At 36.6% G+C, this 17,567-nt stretch overlaps 1 protein-coding gene across 4 annotated transcripts in view; it reads left to right on the top strand.

Moving 5' to 3' along the window:
- The window catches only part of LOC113517246 (TNF receptor-associated factor 4), a 136,088-nt gene extending 119,606 nt beyond the window's left edge, over nucleotides 1-16,482 (top strand). For 2 of the 4 annotated variants that reach the window (XM_052894888.1, XM_052894887.1), the window contains 6 exons: nucleotides 6,750-6,845; nucleotides 7,577-7,738; nucleotides 8,787-8,936; nucleotides 9,657-9,824; nucleotides 11,063-11,323; nucleotides 12,606-16,482. In XM_052894888.1, the coding sequence (XP_052750848.1) occupies nucleotides 6,750-6,845; nucleotides 7,577-7,738; nucleotides 8,787-8,936; nucleotides 9,657-9,824; nucleotides 11,063-11,323; nucleotides 12,606-12,959 (1,191 nt within the window). In that variant the 3' untranslated portion in view covers nucleotides 12,960-16,482. Of the gene's footprint in view, nucleotides 1-6,184; nucleotides 6,476-6,517; nucleotides 6,681-6,749; nucleotides 6,846-7,576; nucleotides 7,739-8,786; nucleotides 8,937-9,656; nucleotides 9,825-11,062; nucleotides 11,324-12,605 lie in introns of those variants that run through there. The other 2 variants (XM_052894886.1, XM_052894889.1) reach the window with 2 other exon arrangements.
- Nucleotides 16,483-17,567: the final 1,085 nt, after the last annotated feature.

The raw sequence follows: 17,567 nt of genomic DNA, 5'->3' as shown, positions 1-17,567 counted from the left end.
CCTAATTGATATCCAGTTACACATATTGTGGGTAGTCAGTTCCGAATGAAGTGTTCTATTTTCAACTACCCTTTCATTTCGAAATTCGAAAGAAAAATAATATTTTATTATTTTAATTCCTCAGACATTTTGTGCCAGCGTGTTTTAATGAATAGGCAAAAGAATGAATATTTTGTTTCCAGCCAGTATTTTTGTATTCGAAAAAAAAAAAAGAAAAACATATGATCAGTTTTATTTTATACCAGTATCGATTAATCGATTCCGAACGCTCGAGTCGAGAGTCACACAAACTGACGTTACGTAAACAAAAACAAAAGGTGCATTAGTGTAGTGATTAATCGACAGTACGTCAGTCCATTCAAGATCTCAGCAGGTCAACTATTTATGAATGGAGATAATAACAGGATATTAAATCGCCCACATGCCATTAGTTAAAACCATAGAAAGGTTTCGAAATGACATGTGTCCTTACATTACCTAACAGGATGTGGCGGTAATGTTACTTATTAATTATAATCGATTATTTTATCTATGTATATATATGTATATATATATATATATATATATATATATATATATATATATATATATATATATATATATATATATATATATATATATATATATATATATATATATATCGCCAATCACATCAATATCGCCGTGTGTGTCCTGGCATAGGATGAATAGAAATCCTTTCCTTTTCGTAAAAGCCGACAAAGGGGGGGGGGGGCGAGGGATGGGCAGCAGCGACCCTTTTAAAACGTCTCTTAAAGCCTAACTGCGATTGCCAACCCGCCTGCCAAGCGTGGCAACTACTGGCAAAACCCCCCCTTATGGGAATGCTTACGTCCAGCAGTGGACAGTTAACGAAATAATAAATATTAATATATGAACAGTAATTCTTAAAGAATATTTAATAAACAGTTAACCACTATAATTACAATAGTAATAGTCATTACATATTCCACGGTACGGTTCCGCTGCCGGGCATCGAACCCGCTTCCGTTTGTGCGGCTACCGCACTATTACTATTAGATTACGATCACTTCTTATTGTTTAATACGTACTGTGGTTACTTGAAAATTGTTTGTTACGAATCCCAACTCACACTATGAAACAATTAGTGATCTGATATGAATGGCATATTTGTATGAAGAGAATGCATTAAGGCATCGCTACAGTACAGTACGGTACCATAGAGTCTATGTGTTAGCGTTCGAACTTAGAATCCAGATCCATGTTATAAAAAAAAAATTGTCTATACTCTATGCTCTGTGTTATTTACAATTCTTACAACTTTTTGAGTACACATATATACAAATATACACTTTAAATAATACCATAGAAATTACAAAGTTGCGAAGAACTAGTGTCTGAAATAGGTATCCGAAAAACCCGTAACCCAGAGGGAGACTTTGTATAAAAGTCGATTGCTTGGGTACCTCTGTTCCATTCGTGTTACTACCGTGAAGCAGTTGTGTTTGCATGGCTGTGTTTCGGTTTGAAGGGTGGGATATGGCGTGAATTTACAGGTTACAGAGGAATAACACCTGACTCCTTAGGAATAGCAACGCATGGGGGGGGGGGGGGTATCATGGGCGAAACAGTATACTCTGTTATGTCCATGGTACTGCTCATGTCTATAGGCGACGATTACCACTTTCCATCAGGTGGGCCGTCAGCTTGTTTGCCATTCTATGTCGTATAAAAAAAAACTAGTCCCCAGGTCCCTCCATGGCATGGAACATTTGACAATTTATTCTATTACAAATAAACAAGCAAATCTTTTCTCTTTACATTATTACATTAGTATGGGTAAATTTAGAAATATATCATCTATGAAGCAAAATGCGCGTTATGAGTAATATATAATGTATCAGTGAGTGTTACTACGAGTTTACTACGATACTTGAAAGTAATCCCAAATATATTTTTAGGGCGTTGTTTACATTCCCACGTCAGCGCGTGTCGATAGCTTGCCATAAACAAAATTATCTTTACCGTCTTATCACTATAGTATATAGGAATTTCAATCTTATTTCCTATGCAATAACACTCAACTTTCACGATTAGTACATTAAAAGCAAAGTCGACAGTCGAACGTCGTCACTTGTCAATCAACCTGCGGCGTCTCTGTAGAGAACAGAAACCGTAAAATCGTTAACTAAGAACCATATTATGGTCTGTTTGTATTGAGCTAATAGGAAGTACACGAGTCCAGTTACTCCAGTACGCGTTCATTGCTTCCCACTATTATTCTAAATAAAAAAAAAAATATGCGGCCATAGAGTGAAAAAAAGTCTGTCAACATTCGCGCCATTCGATTTAATATTTAATAATGGCGCTGAACTTTTTCTTTTTAATAAAAAAAAAAAAAACAATTGGAAAAATGTTAGATTGAGTAAGTAAATAATCTCTTAGTATACTTATTCCCGACTATAAAACAATTCGTACATTAGTTATGTTAAATAAAAAAAAAAACAATAAAAATCTTACATCTTTGCGGAGCAAAAAATTGATGGTTTTATAGCAGATTTGAGACTTGTATATCCACAATATACGTTCTAAATTCAAATATTTTCAATCTAATGTATTAAAAAAGTATTGGTTTTTTTGTTTTTGTACTCATTTCTATTTGCTATATCACGTTTAAAATCCCACAGGACGAGGAAAATTTTAGCCATAACGACCCGGATGCTTTAATAAACATGTACAATTAAACATTACAATAACTTTAATATTAAACTCGTCGACCTATCAAGAAGGGACTTTAACATCGTTTTATTTGTTCATGGAGTCATACTAATAAAAAAAAAAAACAAAAAAAAATTGGACAAGATAATCTTGTTGAGGCATAAAAAAATATTCATCAGGAAGCAATCTGTAGAGTTTTAGGGCTCACGGTTTTGTTTATATCTATAGGCAACGATTACCAATTTACATCAGGTGAGTAGTAAGCTTGTTTAGAGCAAAATTTAGTTTTTTTTTTTAATAGCACATCATGTGACCGGTCCTGAGCGAACTCAGGGACAATATGGTCAACCGAAAAGAGAATATTCTTTTTACGGTTGCCCGCTCTATTTCGGTTTACTAAGTTTTTTTTAATACTTCTTTTAAAGGACTCGAGGTTATAGAATAGAGGGAACATTTCACGGGAAAAACATATTCTACAATCTGAGGGTAGTTGAATAAAAAATCCTAAAAGGCAAAATGTAAGTCCTGTAATGTAAGCAGCAAGGAATAAAACTCAATAAAGTTACAAGGTAAATAACTATTTGGCCGCCCACATCACTGTTGCATCACGGCACCCACGCTGACAGACAGACAAACGTACAGCCTTCTTGATTAGTTTGTTAGGCCTCGAATGTAAAATATTGAACCTTGCATAAATTGAAACAGTACCTAATATGGTTAAATAATACTTGTAATAAATTAAACCCATAAAATTGTGATTAAAAGATGTATGTAAGAATAGAGGCCAGTAAATTTTTAATGGATGAAAATGGAATCGTAACCACATGGTTACCATTCCAATCCAGTAATTACATCTGAATTTGTTTACGATGCTGGGTGAGGAAGGATAGATGATGATAAAAAGGTTAGGATGGTTTTCAGGAAGCTGGGCTACTTAACAGGATGTATTGCCAATAATGGCGGCCGTACAATCCCCATCATCCTTCACACTCGGTTCTATCTGTCTATACTGTAAGGATCCTGGACTGAAGATAGATAAATCTAAATTTTTCGAACAGAGAATGAAATTTCGACAAACTCTATGAAAATGAAAGGAAATCTAAAAAAAACATTTGCTTCCTTAGACACTACAAAAAAGTAGTTGAACCTATTTTTTATTATAAGAAATTAGTAATACTATTGTTTTTATACAACTTAGTATGGCAAACAAGCTGACGGCCCACCTGATGGAAAGTGGTAACCGTCGCCTATAGACATGAGCAGTACCATGGACATAACAGAGTATACTGTTTCGCCCATGATACCCCCCATGCGTTGCCATTCCTGAGGACTCAGGTGTTATTCCTCTGTACCCAGTAAATTCACGCCATATCCCACCCTTCAAACCGAAACACAGCCAAACAACTGCTTCACGGTTGAAACACGAATGGGACAGAGGTACTCAAGCAAACGACTTTTGTACAAAGTCTCCCTCTGGTAAAAAGTCTAGTAATACTGAACACACTAAAAGTACGAAATGCGTCACAATTTTAAATTACATTCTTTCTGTATAAGTACCTACTTTATTTTGGCGTCACACTTCGGGTATTAGTGACCGTTAGATAAACTTATATGTATATACATATACATCTACGAAATACGCTTTATCAAACATTCCCTTTATTGATAAATGCTTATCTTGTTATTTGTATAAATTTAGAGAGACGCTCTATATTTCGATGGAAGCGTAAAACATTATGTATTTCCTTGTAGTTGTTTACTTACGTCATGAGAACACGAGTCATAACTAATCAATTGTAGACTATTCCTGAGGGAGACTTTGTACAAAAGTCGATTGCTTGGCTACCTCTGTCCCATTCATGTTTCTACCGTGAAGTATTTGTGTTTGCATGGCTGTGTTTCGGTTTGAAGGATGGGATATGGCGTGAGTTTACAGGGTACAGAGGAATAACACCTGAGTCCTCAGGAATGGCAACGCATGGGGGGTATCATGGGCGAAGCAGTATACTCTGTTATGCAAATTAGAATGGCAAATAAGCTGACGACCCACCTGATGGTAAATAGTAACCGTCGTCTATAGACATAAGCAAGTAGCATGGAAATAACAGAGTATACTTTTTCGCCCATGATACTAAAGCGTTGCCATTCCTGAGGACTCAGGTATTATTCCTCTGTGCCCTGTAAATTCACTATTATATCCCACCCTTCAAACCGAAACACAGCCATGCAAACACAACTGATTGACAGTAGAAACACGAGTGGGACAAAGGTGCCTAAGCCAACGACTTTTGTACAAAGTCTCCCTCTGGTGAAATATGTACAATATAAGTGGGCGTAGAATTAATAAATCTAGGTGTAATTTGAAGATTTTGTTATAGATTCTTTTGCAGTTGACGCCCACTTTGTTTCTTTGCACATTAATTTAATTAATTACAACAAATTAATGTTGATCAGTTTCATTTAGATCCTAGCAGACGTGGGTGTAAGGTCTGCTACCTATCACAGATTTCTTGTCCACTTTGATTGCATTTCGTAAGACTTTTATCGACCATTTGCATACCGTCGTTGATTAATTAGCCCAAATAAAATGTTTGTGATCTCCGTAAACAGATAACGAGTAGGTACATAAAATAGTGTATTAACGATCTTCACTTTATTTCTGATGTTATCTAAGACATATCTGGTGGCATGGCTAACATCAACTTCGAGCCAATGATGTCTTACAAATGGCAGTATAACATTTTCATTTCTATCCTTTGGCTTTGGCGGAGCTCTCACTCCGAAACGCAGTAAGAACCGTGCATCCATGGAAAACTATGACATTCTAATTCTACTGCGTTTACTATACGAGTTCTATAATTGTGCGTTGCGGGAGAGTTCAACACATCGCGGTCCATCTTTTTAGAATACGACACAAATAACATTCTATATTTGTAAATTTATACACCACCAACTACGAGAGCGTCTATCCACGGTGGGCTCTGTTTACGACTTTCAGTTTTACCACTCAGATTTACGACTGATACTCCTTTATCATTGACGCTAGTGGGCACTTTGTTTCACTCGAGCAGAATGATGATCCTAAGGTGGTACGGTTATGCAGCAGCCATGCCGATGACCACATGCATCAATGTTTGTAAATAGAACTCGTGGTATTACTAAGAACTTTTGATCTTTTACACCAACCAAATGTGTCACATCCATCGCCCGTTTAACTCGACGAACCGGCGCTACGTAAACAAGAAGTTGACGATGTACGATAGACGACAAGTGTTAACGTCTTGACACATTATGTAAACGGAATCACCGAGTAGACGGTGGGCGCGTATTGACTGGGGACATCTCTACATCTAACAGGATGCATCACATCTTTAGCTAACATTGTTTACAAACAAAATGTTGTATATTGTTATTTTTGAAATAGGGTTTACATTTATATCCACGTTGCGTTTATAGGAAAGAAACAAATGAGGCAACGACGCGAAAGAACTGGTTCGAAAGAATGCTACACGTGTATTTGCTCAATCCATTATCCAGCTGGTTTGGAAAGAGAAAAATCACGCTTATCTCGACACAAACACTGGGAACAGTGGTCCACAGCGCGAGCCATCTGTTCGTTGCACCCATAAAAGATAACGAAAACGTACACATAAATGGGAACGTTCATTTAGTATCAGGCCCTTCTAGTGAGCACTCCTGCGTTTCGTTGGATTTATTACGCGCGAAAAACAAGCCGCCATTTTGCATATTTCCGATGTGTTCCATATTCGAGCGCACGGTGCGTAGCTCCCGCTCGTTTTGTATTCTGTTTTTGAGATGTGGTTTATTTTTAATCGCGTTGTCCTATTTAATTCGTTACTAGTGTAGCCAGCGCCTCAATCAGTCTTGGCGGCAACAGTTCCTTCTGACGTCGTGTTTCACGTTCCCAAACGTTCAAAATGATCAAATATATAATTTCCAAATTAAAGAAAAAAGTGATTGAGGTATTTTTCAATTGGTAATTCGTTGTATGGTACGAGTGAAGTTTTAAACTGTGTATTTCTTTGTTGCAGATATATCCAGATCCTGAATCTGAGAAAGCATCCGTGGTGTACTGCATCCACCATAAAGATGGGTGTACATGGTCGGATGAATTACGCAAATTGGGGGTAAGAGTTGTTTTGTATATATTATTAGTATTTGTATAGTTAAGTGGATCATATAATACGTGCTACAAGTCATATAGCTATTCGTGTTAAAACATATTCTTTATCTCTAACATTCGAGTTGGCGTGTGGTATGGGGCGGGAGACTTGCGTCGGTCTTCATCATGTTTGTTTAGTGACTTGATGTTAGTTTGCCACCAGTACGTGACTTTATTCATAAAAATTTATAATGACTTCAAAGTATGAAAGTACCTACTTGTATAGTTTCTTTTAAATGCTTTAGGAATGTTTGTAATTACTTAATATTTATGAACAGTTATTTCCGTGTAGGCACACGTTTGAACAAAGTTACACTTGAAATTTTAGTCATAGACAAAATTTAAAACCGGTTGTTTAGGTAGTAGTAGGTATTTATATTATTTAGTATTTTGTTGTAAAAATCATAAAATATGTGTATAAAAAAATGGAGTTTAATTTAGAATCTAATCCTTTTTAAAATAGACTGAGATAAAATATTTATCCGGATCCCAAAATCCGGATTTTTATTAGCACATTAAATTTGCACTGTAATATTTACATATGTATGTACTGATGCAAACTAATTTATTATTAAGATAGATAGATTTATTTATTAAGATTCCTTTCAACAAAATTTTATCAATACATACTGTTACCAGGCCTCCACTTCCGAAGTATTTATTCTCACTAGACTAATTAGACTATATTATGCGCAGGCGCACCTCAACACATGTAAGCACGATGCTGTCCAGTGCTCGGCGCAGTGCGGAGCGATGATACCCCGTGTACTGATGCAGGATCATCTCCGGTACACTTGTCCCCGCCGCCGAGCTAACTGCGAGCATTGTCACAAGGAGTTCTCCGAGAGTGCGCTCGAGGTAAAAGAAGACACCATTTGCAAATAATAATCTATAAAAATCTGTTTCAAGAACTAGATGACTAGATCTTTTTGAGATTTTGTAGTGGCCTGCATGGGTTTCTCTATCCCGATCATGTTTCAGCTTACTTACTGCTTGCATGATTGTTTCGTTTTAAAGGTGGTATACGGCAGTGAAATTAGAGGGATAGAGTCTATAACCCTAATAATAGTCTCGCATAACTAAGGTATTATACCTCTATGCTATATAGGCATAATGCCTTAGTTATCACTTTCTGAGAAAAGGATTAGAACATGAGGGGTTCGTTTCATAGGATGCTATTAGATGAGCGACACAATATATGAGCATGTGGGAATGAGAAATATTAAAGACTTTTAAAAATGAATGCCTCTTGTGGTAAAAATCTATGATTACTTTTTTATGGATGATGATGAAGCGGCGCCAATGGGAGATGGAATGAAGAGTGAGAAGTCAAATCATATCGTGGTTGATTAACTGAGAATTAACCACGATGGTTTGCAGGGGAACACCAGTGTTTACCTGACAAATGGCAAGTGAAATTTTGGGGGGAAGGGATTGTTAGAATTGAATGAGGACTAATATTCCTATTACTAGTAATATGGTGGGGTCATTGTGGTTAATTCTTGGAGTATACATTACTATGGACCAACTGACCTGGTTTTATTTTCACCTGTTTATTCCTCACTGGTACTTCGCCAGTGGATACCGATAGTGTAGGGATTTTATGATGGGTGAAAATGGAATGGTAACTACATCTGCGCTATGGGTATATGTTGGAGGGGCACCAGTGATAGGAAATAGATGAGGATGAAGGTGGATCAGTCGGAGCATCGTGAAGAATCCGACAAGAATTAACCAATTCTTTTCAAGGGGAAACGAGTGGAGATCGACCTGATAAGGTATATTGCTAGCAATGGGGTTATTAGAACCCATTATTAATAATCCCTTTCCCCCCGAACAGACGAGATTATCATTGTATAAAAAATGTATTACGTATTTTTAAGAAAGTACTCTCAACACATTTCAGGAGCATCAAGGCAACTGTGGGTATGAGCCTATATACTGTGAAAACAAGTGTGGAGCCAAAGTGCAACGCAGACATACCCAACAACACATACAACAGCACTGCAGTAAACGGCTCGTGCCTTGCAGACACTGCGGTCAGAGATACACACAGGTGAGATTTGCTAAATTGACAATATTTTGAATGTAACTCGAGCCCAAGCATTCAGCGAAGTGTCGAGTGGACAGAAAGTGGTTTGTGTATTAAGTGTTCATAGAATTGTTGATGCTGGAGTTTTTTTTCTTTTTGATGGGTGAAAATGGTATGGTAGCCCCGCCTGCGCCAACGGGATACGCTGGCGGGGCACCAGTGAACGGTGATAGATGAGAATGAAAACAAGCCAGTTAGCCCATCATGATGAATTCATCAGGAATTAACCATGATAGTTTCCAGGGAGAACCGCGAGGAGGTCGACCTGGTTGGGTATATTGCTAGCAATAAGATTCTCAGTTCCATTACTAACAATCCCTTTCCCCCAGATTTAACTAGTTATATTCCGCGGCTTCGCTCGCGTAAATCAGTATATACAGTATCCTATATGCTAAATTAGGACATAAGTTATTTTTATCTGAGGGAAACTTTGTACAAAAATCGTTTGCTTAGCCACCTCTGTCCCAGTCATGTTTCTACCGTGAAGCAGTTGTGTTTGCATGGCTGTGACCGCGAGGAGGTCGACCTGGTTGGGTATATTGCTAGCAATGGGATTCTCAGTCTCCATTACTAACAATCCTTTTCCGCCTGAGGTCGACCTGTTAGGGTATATTGTTAGCAATGGGAGTGAAAATCCGCATTATTGCAATCCCCCCCCCCCCCGCCCCCGCCCCCGCCCCCCAGGACACGGTGTCGGCGCACGGCGCGGTGTGCGCGCGCGCGCCGGTGCCGTGCCCGCAGCGCTGCGCGGCGGCGTGCGTGCCGCGCGACGCGCTCGACGCGCACCTGCGCGACCACTGCGCCGCCGCCGGCGCTCCGTGCGCCTTCCGCGACGCCGGCTGCCGCTTCAAGGTAACGCACCCCGCGGTCACCCCCCCTCCCCGCCCGTTTTATACGCCCTCAGACCATTGAGACTTCTTTACCAGAGGGAGACTTTGTACAAAAGTCGATTGCTTGGTTACCTCTGTCACATTCGTGTTTCAACCGTGAAGCAGCTGTGTTTCGGTTTGAAGGGTGGGATACGGCGTGAATTTACTGGGTACAGAGGAATAACATCTGAGTCCTCAGGAATGGCAACGCATGGGGGGTATCATGGGCGAAACAGTTTACTCTGTTATGTCCATGGTACTGCTCATGTCTATAGGCGACGATTACCATTTTCCATCAGGTGGGCCGTCAGCTTGTTTGCCATTGTAAGTTGTATATAAAAAAAAATACCGCCGTCAGACGGTTCTCTCCGACGATTGCAGTTTCAACTTTTTATAGTGAAATTGCAGGAAACGGAGGCATAATTTATTTATTTATTTAAACTTTAATGCATAGTGTAATTCAATGTATATTTGGCGGACTTAACACCGGACGGTGTTCTCTACCAGTCAACCATTGGGCAAACCGAGAAATATGTAGGCGGTGCATTATTAAATAGAGAAAAAAATAAAGCAATATTTGATAAATTCATATAATATAAACATAGGCATAATATAATAAATATATAAATACAGTAAATACATACATAAATAAATACATTAAATATTAATATATAAAACAAATAAAACAACTGCAATAGAAGAGCAAATAGTAATCTATGTATTATAATGTAGTTTATAGGAATAGCAAGTCGTAAAAACGGGCATAATTGTGTATTTTGTCCATCGTGCTGGTAGTGTCTAAAGATGACGGTTACCACTTTCCATCAGGTGTACCGTTAGTTTGTTTGTCTTTCTAATTCAGATCATTTCGTGCCTTTACCATTGAATTAGTTTTGACATTTCTAAACATGGGAACCCATTATGTATCCATATATTAAAATATATAGCATACTGTTACAATATTAGACCTCATTACTATCTATTTTTCCCCTAAACACATCAGGCATTGTGTTTTATTTCCTCGGTTACCTCTTACAATATCCAAAAACGAAAAAGTTACGATATCTCTTATTCCAAGATACGATCATAAATTTACAAATAAACCAAAAGTGTACGACTAAAAATAAAGTAAAAAAGAAACAAATTTATTAGCCTCAAAATAATCACTAACTTTTCAATTTAAAAATTATAAATTTTTCAACAGTTTTTTTAATCTTCTAGGGTACAAGACAAGCTTTAGAAAGGCACACAGAGGAAAATTGCCAGCAGCACCTAGCTCTAGTCTCAACGTTGGCTTCCCGCCAAGCCCGCCAGTTGGAGTCCCTCAGAGCAGCCGTGGCTCGTCTATCAGTCAATTGCTCAGGTGTACTCGTCTGGAGGATTACTGAGTGGGCATCTAAAATGGCGGAGGCCAAATGCAAAGATGGCGTTGAACTGGTGTCCCCTATTTTTTATACCAGCCAGTACGGATATAAATTACAGGTGAGTTTTCTTTTAACCATTTACAATGACCACATATTTTTCTCCTATTACATAAGGCAGAATATTCCGTTTTTAATCTTTGACACTACATCATCGTTTAGATCACACTTCTCTTTAATCAGATTATTTCTTACTCTGTCTTTTAATGTTACACTACAATTTACTTTCCACGTCTCTCAAACCTCTTATTTTTACAGCACGAATCGTACTTTCATTCTTCTTCAGCCTTTTTTTACTGTTAAAAGTTTCCTAAGCACACATATTTTAATGTAGTTACAACCGGTTTAACTTATGTGTAATTAGATCGAAAAAGCTCGACTAGTTTCGGGATCAAATCGTGATCTTTAATTCTTAGTACTGTAGTTAGTGATTCTTCTGCCTTACCCAATGAATCACTTCTGTATCTGTTAGCACTCCCTGAATAGCAAATAAAGCTTGTAGAGAAGATAGAAACATTGTACTATGTTATAAGTATATACAAGAATATACTTTAATTATCGCATTCGTGTTTTTTATCTTATCCTAAAAGTTGAATGCATTCAGTAGATTATAATACAGTATATACCTACATTATAATACAGTACAATAAAATAAATAAATCTTATAAAGATATGTCAATAAGAAAAACAGTTCTCAAATTAGTCAACTTAAAAAATCTTTGAGCAATAGCAAATAATACTATTGAATTAACCATTCGAGTATTAGGAGCCCATGTCGTTAGTGATCCTTCATCAAATATACATATTGTTACAAACCTTTGTTAGTAAACAAAGCGGCGTTGCCCTGCTTTATTACACTGGTGAATAACATCTGATGACTAAGTGCACGCACTGTTACAACTGGACGAATATAGAAGCTTACTCACATGGCAACGCGGTGCCGATTTAGATCTGGTCTAGATATAAATTTACGAGTCATAGTAACTTACTTATAAGTCAGTTCTTTGAAATATACAGGTTTAATGTAATTATTATTATACCAGTTGTTAATTGTACACTGCTAAACATAAGCGGAGGCCTACGTTCAGTGATTTAGGAGAGTCCTAATGGGGTGTTTTGTCAGTAGATGCTTGGAAGGCAGGTTGGCAACCGCAGTTAGGCTTTTAGCGATGTTTTAAGAGGGACGTTGTTGCCCATCCCTCGACTATCAAGTTCCCTTAGTTCCCTCTTATGACAACTACGGTAAAGGACGTGGTCCATCCTATGCCGCGACTACACGGCACCCCGTTAACAAACGAACAAATCACACAAAACTAAATACTAATGTATTCCTTTTCTTCCAGGCTTCACTATTCCTAAATGGAAATGGAGCGGGCGAGGCCACACACATGTCGGTGTACATCAAGATCCTTCCAGGCGAATACGATGCGATCCTTCGCTGGCCTTTCGCTCACTCCGTCGCCTTCACACTCTTCGATCAGAGCTCCAACCCTGATAGAGCGTGCAATATCGTCGAAAGCTTCGTTCCAGACCCCACGTGGAAAAACTTCCAAAGACCGTCGAAAGAACCGGACACTTTAGGCTTCGGTTTCCCAAGGTTTGTCTCCCACGAAATGCTCAAAAAGAGGAACTTTGTCAAAGACGATGTCATGTTCTTAAGGGTCAAAGTAGATCCGAGCAAAATAGTTGCTGTTTAGGTCTCTGATAGTATACCAATGAAAATACGCTTAAGTCTACAGACAATGAGTTTAATAGATCACCCCAAATGTCTTTTAGGAACACAAGTTTTTTGCATGATTCTTTTAAAATAATATTTTAGCAGACTATTGAGTGGGTTAATTTGCCACATCCTCGGTCACTAATGCGACTTTCTCCAAGATCCAAGCGCGCATGTTACAACTTCTCGCGTAATAAAAACATCCTAACCAGTTTATCAATGGGGAAATATATCAGCAACTACTTGACGTTCCAAAGGGAAATAGCTCTCCATAAAAGCAAGATTCTAGCATATTATAGCCACTACTGGGCTTAGAAAATAGTTTGTAAATATTGCATTTTGACCCTATGCGACCTAGATATTGGTTACACTGGAGAAAAGCTGGGGAATTGGCTTTTTTTTTTTAAATTTCTTCATTTATTAGAATTGATTTAAGAGTAATTGAAATTGGAATATTGTTCCAACTTCCAGCGCCCACAATAACTTTGGGTCATCTCTTGGACTCATGGTCTGTGGTTAAGCATTTATATTTCTGTATTTGAGTAGCGCACAATTGTGCAAGTCATTTGTTATTTAGTATTAGATAATTTAAAAGTCATAATTTTAAGATGTACAGAACTGGATAATCATTTGTAAAAATTTGTAAATATCTAGTTTTAGAGGCATTACATGCATTGTTATCCTTTCACCGAAGATCTCTTGTGTTCATTGCCGTAGAAAGAACGTAACAAACTGGGCATCGTCTCAAAGGAACCGAGTCACTTCAGTGGATTACTCATCTTTGACTGTCCCGTGCCATATTTTAGTTATTAACCAGTATAACAGAGGTACACACATTTTTATAGGGTACTGCAAAAATTGTGTGTAAAAGGTCACATGTTCAATGCGTTTTTGGCTGCCTCGTGGGAATTATATCGAAGGCTTTTTGAAAAATGCTATGAACGCGCATTATTAAGTATATATACACTTCTTTGTGATAAACGGACACTTTTGCAGTAAAACCAAAAAAAATGTTGCCTACCATTTTATTTTTTTTATTTAACAGTTGCAAATATTCGTGGCTGACATTAGCCATTTCTCTGTACAGATGGGTAATATCTGATATATAGATATCAGATATTCAATGTATAGATATTGAGTTCTTCTGGACTTTGATGACCACCTATTGGTATATCGCCGATAACAGTCTGATATCTATATTCATTACGAGCGGGTTCTTCTGTTTGATATTATATATTGGATAATTGTTGTCTAATATATCTGTTATTGGGCCAATATATGTATAGATATTGTAACAACAATCTATAGATATTTCTATATATTCTTTGCGTTCCGTTTTTCTTTTTTTTTTTAACAATACTTTCTGCGCTAGTAGAGCTGTTAAAGGTTGATCGATATGCTTATGGAGTATCAGAAGATTTTGGAATCAAAAACAATCAAAAACATAGTCATCATCATCTCGGCCGTTATTTGTCCATGGCTTAAACCCTCCCCCTATAAGGGGTGTTTTCTCAATAGTTGTCATACTTGACGGGCGAATTGGCAACCGCAGTTAGGCTTTTGGTGACGTTTGAAAGGGCCTCCGCTGCCAATTCCTCGACTATTAAGTTAAAACGTAGTAAGGTACCTAAATGTATTGCGTAAAACTTATACTCAATTCTAGAGAAATAAATGCGAGTGTCCGTTCTTGCAAAGGTTTATTTATTTATTTATTTTTTTTTTGACTAAAACAATTTAAATTAAGTATATTTTTATCTTTGAGACATGTTTGGCATTGTTATATCGGCAGATCTTTGTATATATTATATTGTTTTACAAAATAATTTATAAATGAAAAATGAGTTAACAGAAATATTGTTGTTACTGTAAATAGACGGTCTGTCCATAAACACTGTAGATATTAAAAAAAAAAAAATTAAAATAGTTTTCTTTTCATGTGTGTAAGCTGGAGTTGACCAAAGTGTTTGATAGCTTTGCTTATGGTGAAAAAAAAAAAAGTGTATATTCTTTGAGCAAAGCGAATCACCATAATTGTAACACGGCTAAAGCTGTAGGATTATGTTGTTAGATTTATATATATATATATATATATATACATATTTATCTTCAATTTGGTCTCGTGTGTTTGTTCTTATTTTGTAAGTAATTAACCGAATCCTGACTTACTAAGATAATAATTATATTTTTTTAATAACATTAAAATTTAAATACTAGTTCCAGCATAGACTAGCACAGTGATTCTCAACCACTGTGCCGCGGCACTTTTGTGTGCCGCCAAATTTTAAAAGTGTGCCGCCAAATTTTAAAAGTGTGCCGCCAAATTTTAAAAGTATGCCGCCAAATTTTAAAAGTGTGCCGCCAAATTTTAAAAGTGTGCCGCCAAATTTTAAAAGTGTGCCGCCAAATTTTGCAAATATTTAAAATTTTTGTCATAAACTATTTATGCAGTGAATAATTTTTATCTTTTCCTTTGTGTGCCGCCAAATTTTGAAATCGTTAAATATGTGCCGCAACAAAAAAAAAAGGTTGAGGATCACTGGACTAGCATTTATATTTTTGAACGGATCTTTATATTTTAGTATATAATACTTTGGTAAAATCATTAAATAATTTACTATAAGAACTCTGAACTATAACTTGGTTAATTATTTTTAATATCAAATCTCAAAAGAAATATTACATTCCAAAATACTATTATATAAGTCTGGCTTCTGCGTTGATAGTGAACATAAGGGCGGCAATCACTCGTGACTAAGGATCGCGAATTGATTCCAAAACTAGTCGAGTTTTTTCGATCTTGTTACATGTGAGTTAAACCGGCAGTGATTACATTGAAATACGTTTGCTTACGAAACTTTTAACAATAATATTAAGAAGGTTAAAAACAAAGGATCAAACTATCTAATTATTAATTTAAGATTAATTAGTAAAAATCAATAAGTAATCAATGAGAAAGATTTTTTGTATAATTCTAAAATAATTCAATGATTGATAAAATAATTGTTTCAGCTACTGTTTTGTCCTTTTCCTTTGTACTAATTTCTCAATTTTAAGGATAGTGACAAAATACAGTTAAAATATTGTACGTTTGTATAACGTCTTAAGTTTTTATCAATAAGGGGGTATAGCTTTTTGTTTTTGATTTTGGAACTTATAAATGGTTACTATCAGCTAATTTTCCTTCTCAATATAAGGTATATATTTGTTACTGATTTAAAAAGTTATATTATACAAAAAAACCGGTTATATCCGGTTACAGCCGGGTTATATCCGATCATAACGATCTTGCCTAACGCCGCTTTTATGTTAACTAAATACAATATTTAGTTTATTTGTAGGTAATAAGACGATATCAGGATCTAAGTTCTAGGGACCCTATTATATTATAATAAAAGACTAACTGACATAGTTAAGCTAGATTTAACGTAAATTTAGACGGTCTCTATGTTAGATTTATATTGGTCATAGTTTCTAAGGTCAAAATACACATTTTCCTATATAAATATGTCTTTTACTGTTATATTATTACCATTTTACAATAACATATATATATATATATATATATATATATATGTGTCGTGTGGTCACCCACACTTGGCAGGTGAGTTAGTAACCGCAGTAAGGCTTTGGAGATGTTTTAAGAGGGACGCTTCTGCCCATCACTTGCTCTCCCATAGTCGCCTCTTACGACACTTACGGGAAAGGAAGAGGTGGCCCATTCTATGCCGGGACCACATGGCTAATAGATACAGATACAATTTGGACTTTCCATGTTTAATTAGAAATTGAACGCTAAAAAACATAATGCGTAATTTTTTTTTTCTATCTACAAACCATAATTTAAATACTAATATAAAATTAAACAGAAACCTCTTGATTTTATAGTTTCTACTGTATTTTTTTGAAGCACTCTCCATAATAAAACACAGTGGGGTCCTCACGTTCGAAATCTTGCAACTGGATTAAGTTCTGCGGCGTATGCTTTACGTAAGGTTTTTTTTAATGGGTGAAAATGGAATGATAACCTCGCCCGCGCTATCGGTATATACTAGCGGGGCACCAGTGAGAGATGATAAGTGAGGATGAAAGCAGGCCAGTTAGCCCATCGTGAAGAATTCCGTGAAAAGGCGACGGTTACCACTTTCCATCAGGTGGGTCGTCAGCTTGTTTGCCATTCTAAGTTGCATAAATATATTAGGAACAACTTATCCAGAACCAGGGGACTATAAACATCTCAAATCATAGGATATCGTTAAGGTAACACAGGATCTATAAAATGTTAGTATAAGGCAGGGGATATCACAAAAGATGCCAATGGGTCGACATGTAACGGCTTAGCTGGTCCCATAAGCAAATAAAAGATAGATAGATAATTTATTTGCATTACTTACAACACACAAATTACAACATACATACACAAAAAAAGCGAGATAATATAAATGACAAAAAAAAAAATACACAAAGCCAAATACAACTTTCGTTTGTGAGTGTGCCAAAGCAATACAAAATGGCCACAACTCAGTTTATTGCTTCGCCCTCAAAAGAGCAAAGCACTGATATTCTGTTGCGGCCAAAGGGAATAGGGTAA

This window comes from Galleria mellonella, unplaced genomic scaffold, assembly GCF_026898425.1.
Source record: "Galleria mellonella isolate WM207_F2 unplaced genomic scaffold, CSIRO_AGI_GalMel_v1 utg246, whole genome shotgun sequence".
Classification (NCBI taxonomy): Eukaryota; Metazoa; Arthropoda; class Insecta; order Lepidoptera; family Pyralidae; genus Galleria; species Galleria mellonella.
The sequence above is the reverse complement of the archived record's forward strand: the minus strand, read 5'-3'. Positions and strand labels throughout refer to the sequence as shown.